Source organism: Nomascus leucogenys, chromosome 16 (genome assembly GCF_006542625.1).
Source record: "Nomascus leucogenys isolate Asia chromosome 16, Asia_NLE_v1, whole genome shotgun sequence".
In the NCBI taxonomy this organism is placed as follows: domain Eukaryota; kingdom Metazoa; phylum Chordata; class Mammalia; order Primates; family Hylobatidae; genus Nomascus; species Nomascus leucogenys.
The window spans coordinates 33287964-33293963 of NC_044396.1; the positions used below are offsets into that span (position 1 = coordinate 33287964).

The 6000-nt window shown below is 37.8% G+C and overlaps 1 protein-coding gene across 4 annotated transcripts in view; it reads left to right on the forward strand.

The window, feature by feature from the left end:
- JPH1 (junctophilin 1) overlaps positions 1–3258 on the forward strand; it is an 86711-nt gene extending 83453 nt beyond the window's left edge. Inside the window, exons 5-6 of one of the 4 annotated variants that reach the window (XM_003269449.3) lie at positions 666–761; positions 933–3258. In XM_003269449.3, the coding sequence (XP_003269497.1) occupies positions 666–746 (81 nt within the window). In that variant the 3' untranslated portion in view covers positions 747–761; positions 933–3258. The remainder of the gene's footprint in view (positions 1–665; positions 762–932) is intronic. The other 3 variants (XM_003269450.3, XM_030794954.1, XM_030794955.1) reach the window with 3 other exon arrangements.
- Positions 3259–6000: the final 2742 nt, after the last annotated feature.

Genomic DNA, 6000 nt, shown 5'->3' on the forward strand with positions numbered 1-6000 from the left:
TATTTATCAAAATAGGATCCCGTAGTTTGTAAAATATAACTTGATTTCTGGAATGTTGTGGTCGTGATTAGAGAAATTTGAAAAGCTAGGCCTGTAAGATAACTTCTGAAAGTATCCAACTTCTCACTTACAGCTTTTACTTAACGGAAAGGGTGGTGTCCAAACAGAGGACCAGGGAAAAAGCGAGAGGTAGAGAACCTCGTTTTGAGTTTTCCCTGAATTGTTCCTTGGAGTTGGCTTTGTCCTACAGATTTTGCTCTCATGTTCTAACTGCCCGGAGGAGGAAGCAGCTCTTCCTCATCTGAACTGCATTCTAACAACAAATGCACCTCTAACTCCCAGCCGTTCGTAGGCCCTGTTACGGTGAGCTGTGTCTCAGCACACGCTGTTGTCCATTGTTTTGAGGTGAATGAAGTGGATCAGTTGTTTAAAACGTTTTTAAACTAATTCAAGCCTGGATTCATTTTTAAGTGAAGGTTCTGAAATGTCTCCATCTAAACATAGCATTGCCGTTTTTAGTCTATACCTTTTGGAACTGCTGTCATCTTTTATGCCTTATTTACTGCAGTCATGTTAACTTTCTAATTTCTAAAGTAATTGGCTTTGGTAATATCTTGATATTAACATGGAGAAGTTACAGTTATTTTGTTCTCTTTCATTTTCAGGGCCCTAATTCAATCATGATTGTCCTTGTCATGCTGTTGAATATCGGGTTGGCCATTCTTTTTGTTCACTTTCTAACTTGATTGGAATTAGGAAAGGTAAGAATCGCCTTAATTTCTATCTAAAATCATAGTAAATAACATTCTTTTCTCATATTCAAATTTGCTATTTTTTTTAACAATGACGTATTGTCCTTCACTTTAATTTTGGCTATGCCTGAATGTGATTCAACATAGTTACTTAATGCTATAACTGTTTTGACCCTTCAGTGAAGTCCTGACAACTAGTGGTGTGTTAGCCCACAGTTCTCTGCAGTGGTGCCGTCAGCCCTTTAAATGGCCCACCCCAGGCAGACTCAGACACAGGGAAGGAGGCTTGGAATTAGGATGGGATCGCGAGAGAGATGAAACTTGGAAAATTCAGCCAGAGGACCTGTTCGGTTCCCCTGGGAGTGCTTTGTGGCTTTGGGGTCCTCTGGGAGCTGAAGCGCACAGCCATGTTGGAGAGCAAAACTTAATAATAATTCTTTTTTAAAATCTGCTGAAGCAGCCCCATCCGGCGAAGTTCTTGGCATTGGCTACTCCATCTGTCCTAGCAGAGTGTGACTAAACTGGAAATGTATGGAGCTGCATTTTTTTTTTTTTTTGATGGAAGTCAACAGCTGCCTTACTATTTTACCATCTGACGTTTTTAGTAGGGAGCTGGGGAAACGACTGCCCGAGGAATGCGGTCGGAGGATTGTGTTGCTGTGGACGTGGTTCCAACATTCACTCCTATCTCATTAGAAGAAATAGGTAGCAGCATCACTCACCAGTCTTATGCCATGACCTGCTGCTTTAACATCTCCTGGAATGTTCTGGGAGAGAACGTTCCGTTTGCTTGTGCACGACTCTGTTCATTTTTGCTGTTTATTTAAATATGATGTATAGTCATCTACCACCTGCGGTCCTGGCCGGACAAAACACACGTGTTGCATCTCAAGGAAAAGAAACAACAAAATGCTAGTGAAAATGTGCTTATTTTGATAGCAATATACCATCTTTTATGTCATTTATTCTTCCTATACTTGTAAAAGCTTATTTATCTTTAAAATTTAGCAATTTGAAGATACTATGCCTTCCTAAGAACTAATTTAATTTTAAATATTTTTAACATTACTGAGGTGAATTATTTATGCACTTAGGAAGTGCTAAATTTTAAAAGCTGAAACACAAGAGAATTCTAAGAAGTATAGTCCAAATGTTGCATGGATTGCAGTAATCAGTGTTTAAAGGATTCAGTTTCTTTGCTGACGTACTTTACAACCAAATAAAATCTTGTCGGTGGCTGTGTTAATTCCCATGAAAGTTAAGCAAGATGCTATTAATAAACTGCTCTGCTCTTTCTTGTTTTCTTTTTCCAACTTAAATTTCTGTTGAATACATTCAGGTAGAACATAAAGCCTTGTTCGATCACTGCCTCTCAGTTTTCTGCCTTTCCTGTTTTTCAAAGTCGTTTTGTAATTTCATTTCACATTTTAAAGGCTTAGACATTTTTATTTTAAATATGTGTCTTTTACAGTCTTTTGTCATTCTGACATTTCTGGATTTTTGCTGTTTTATAATTTACCCTTTATTATTCAGAAGCATGCTTACTTAGAGAAACTAAATGGTCTTTATAAAAGTAATTACTTAAAAAGACATCAGGGGAAGAAAGGTATCTATCTAATCTATTAAATCTTTATAAAACATTACATTGCAGAGGGGGAGCTACTCCTAAATATTTTCATGATTTGCATGGTTCAATCAGATTTTTTTTTTTTTTTTTACCATATTAGCTACCTTTTCAATGCAGAAGAGACAGTTCACACAATTCCCTGGTTAGCACAGATGTGGACTGAGTGCTTTGTCACCTGCAGGGTAGTAACCCAGTGATGTTTCTTACAGAAGCACAATATGTTGAAAATCCTGGGTGTGACCAATATGGAATAAAGAAGAAGGCAGAAAGAGAGCACATGAAAAATTTCAACTTGTATATTCATTTTTTACATTTTGCTTTGACTTTTAAATTTAGGAAGTCCATTTTTACCTGAGAACAAACGTTTAAAGTTCCTACGTCACTCTCAATACTCTCACTGCCCCTCCCAAACCCTATAGCTCCTTACGCTGGGAAAACTGGTTTTTTAAAAAATAATAATAAAATATTTAATCTTATTGTTTATTTAAAATGTGTAATGCTTTGGAAATAATGGGTAACAGATAGTGAGAGGATATGTTTATAAAGTGAGCATGTTGGTCCCATTTATAAATATATGTATGATTTATAAGCTTTTTTAAAACAAAGCTCAAATTGTTGGTATTTTTCTAAAATGTGCACAGCTGTATTTTACATGAAGGCTCTTTCTAATGGGTTGTTATACTGTACTCAACATTTTGGACAGCACATGAAGTCTGCCAATGTACTTAATAAAACATGACTTTGTTTATTTAAAGTTTCTTGCTGTGAAAAAGAACTCCCTACCTGTGAGTTCCTTTATTTATAATTCTTGAAACCAAAATGTATAATGTACAGTTTTCACAACTGTATCTGCTCTAATAAAAAAAGTTGGTTATTAATAAAGTCGGAGGTGTGTTTTCTTTGTGAGTAAATTACTGTCTTGAGTTATGTGGAATGCTTTGGTGGTGGTGTTGAAAGAGATCTGCTGAAAAATTAACAGCAGAAATAGAAGGAAAAAATGCTCAAAGAAGCCATGTGCCAGAAGGTAGTTATACTGCTCCACCAATTGGTTTCTTTCATCCTGGGCCTTTCAAATAATTTTGCAAAATAAGGTTCATTGCTCTGCCTAATGCCTTCATTAATTGGATTTAGTGCCTTATCCAGAGTTTAAAGACTGCTCTTATTTTTAAAGAAAACTTGAAGTAAATCTCCTTCCTACATGGGCACTTTTCAATTAATTAGAATTTTTTTACCATTGTGCCCCAAATAATATGTTGCTATGACCCCTGCTGCTTAGGTGCACTCCTGGAAGGTTAAGCACAACATGGGTTGAATAAACCTGCCACCACCGGGACTTCCAGCCACTGTGCTCCCTTTGAAGCCATCCAAGGTGCTGGCCTAAGCTGCTGGCTCGACATGTAGGCAAGCCACCTGTGCACTATGATAAAAGGGCCATCTCCAAAACAGCTTACCAGGGAGCTGCCATGGTGCTTTTAAATTCCCAAATTCATCACACCTGTTGAGGGCTAAGATGTTGGAGTCCCTCATATAAATAATGCACAGAGTTATCGCCTGTAGGGCTAAACAGATTACTCAACTTCAGTAATTAGTCTCCTAGCAAATCCTAAAGGAAGAGAACACAGAACAGACTTTTGAAGCAGGGAAGGGAAGCACAAGGTGCTAGAGAGATTATTGATTCCAGATTCGTGTCCAAGCCACACATTTTGAGCGCTGATGCCAAAGCTAGGGTGAAGCTTGTGTGGTTGGGAAGTCTGGAAAATATTCTACATGCCCTTTTAATGCAATAACTGTTTCTCAAGAGCTGTGGCTAGCAAGCTCCCCAGGCATACCCTCCCTGCCATTTGCAGCTCTCCTGCCATGCTTTGGAAAGTTACATAGCCTCATCTTCCCAACTTAATAGGTGGCTGTTGATGTGGCGTATTCTGCCAGTACAGTGTAACGGTTCATCAGACTGCGTTTGATTATTCCAGGTTTAAGAATTATCTGTTCTGACGATTTGCTGTCACCCCAAAGGTACTGAAATGCAATGGCCTCTGTAGGGGTCTGGTTTATGGGAATAGGAGAAAATAGCAAAGATAGAGAAGACAGTGAATACTGATGAATGTAGTCAATATAGATGAAATTCTGGCTTTGGTCATGATTCACTGTGGATCCTTCTCTAATCCATGCCCCTGGTTTCCTCATCGGTAAAATGGGTGTAATCATAGTCTAGCCTCACAGGGTGATGGTGAGAATGAAATGACCTTATTGATGTTAAATGCTTACTATAGTGCCTGGCACATAGTAACTGCTTTGTATATGTTAGTTTTTTACTGACTGAAAGAAATAGGGATAAAATAATTAAATTCCTATTAGTGTCTCAGACACATTGAAAAATACAGCGAGACTCCATTCTAAGGGTCTTTTTATAATGGTTAATTAGGTCATGGGTCATGGGATGTCCTTGCTTCAGTGGTGACGAGTGAGTCTTTCTCACTGGGAAAATTAAAGGCCCCACCTACAGAGTTCCTGTCTATGCTAACAAGTGTTTCCCAGTATAGGAGAATATGAGACCTTTGCTTTACAAAGAGCTTTCACATCAGTCTCTCATTGGATTCTTACAATCTCCCTGTGAAAGTTTTCCTGCAGTTAAATGACTTGCACAAGATCACGTAGTCATAAAGTCATAAAAATCTGTATCAGAGCTCCAGATCTGACACTAAATCTTGTGCTTTTTCATTTCACATATTGGCTAGCACTGTTGCACATTGCCACTCATCAGCCATGAAGGTGTGATGGCAAATACCATGAAATCCAAGGTAGCAGTGCAGGTTGAATGAGCCCATTTCTATCTGTCATAAGCTCCTTAATGCCACTGAGTTAATAATAACTACAGCAGAGTCTTTTAAAAGTTCTGAATAGCATGTATTTACAGTCCTGTTTCATCACTTTTAGCAAGATATTTATATAGTAATATATTTAAACCTTATACTAAATATTACTAAAATTTAACATTTAATGGTGTTTTTGAAGAGGCATGTTATACATGAACTTGGTGTCTATGTTTGAACTTGAGCTCAATAATTAACACACAAGTTGCACATAATACCTAGAAGACGTAAAAAGGTTTGGACCAATGCTATGGTATTCTTTTGATACCTTATGTCAATATTCCATTAAAGTTCCTTGGTATTCTCTTGAATCTGAAGTCTGATTTAGATAAGCCATAATGGAATTAACATGAAAGCGAGGCCCTGAAATTTGTTCAGCTGGTGGTTGATAAAGCTGTTTGCATACTGTGGTAAAGAGCATATCAATCCTTGAATGGAGGCAGAGATGAACAGAAGATTATCACACTGATACACACATTCTTCCTTGTCCGCTGCCTCAACCCAAGCAAACTCATTCATAAAATGTGAAGAATGATATTGAACATGTGCAGTGGAATTCATGATGATATTTGCTTATGGGAAAACAGTGGAGGTCTTCAGTTTCAGGAATGTATATGCCACATCCTTGCCACTTACAACATATACTTGGACAAAAGGAGTCATAAATATCACGTCATCTGCACAATAAAAGCAGAAGCAAAGGTGAGAATAAGCCCAAGATTATCTAGTTATTCTCTGGACATGATTATCT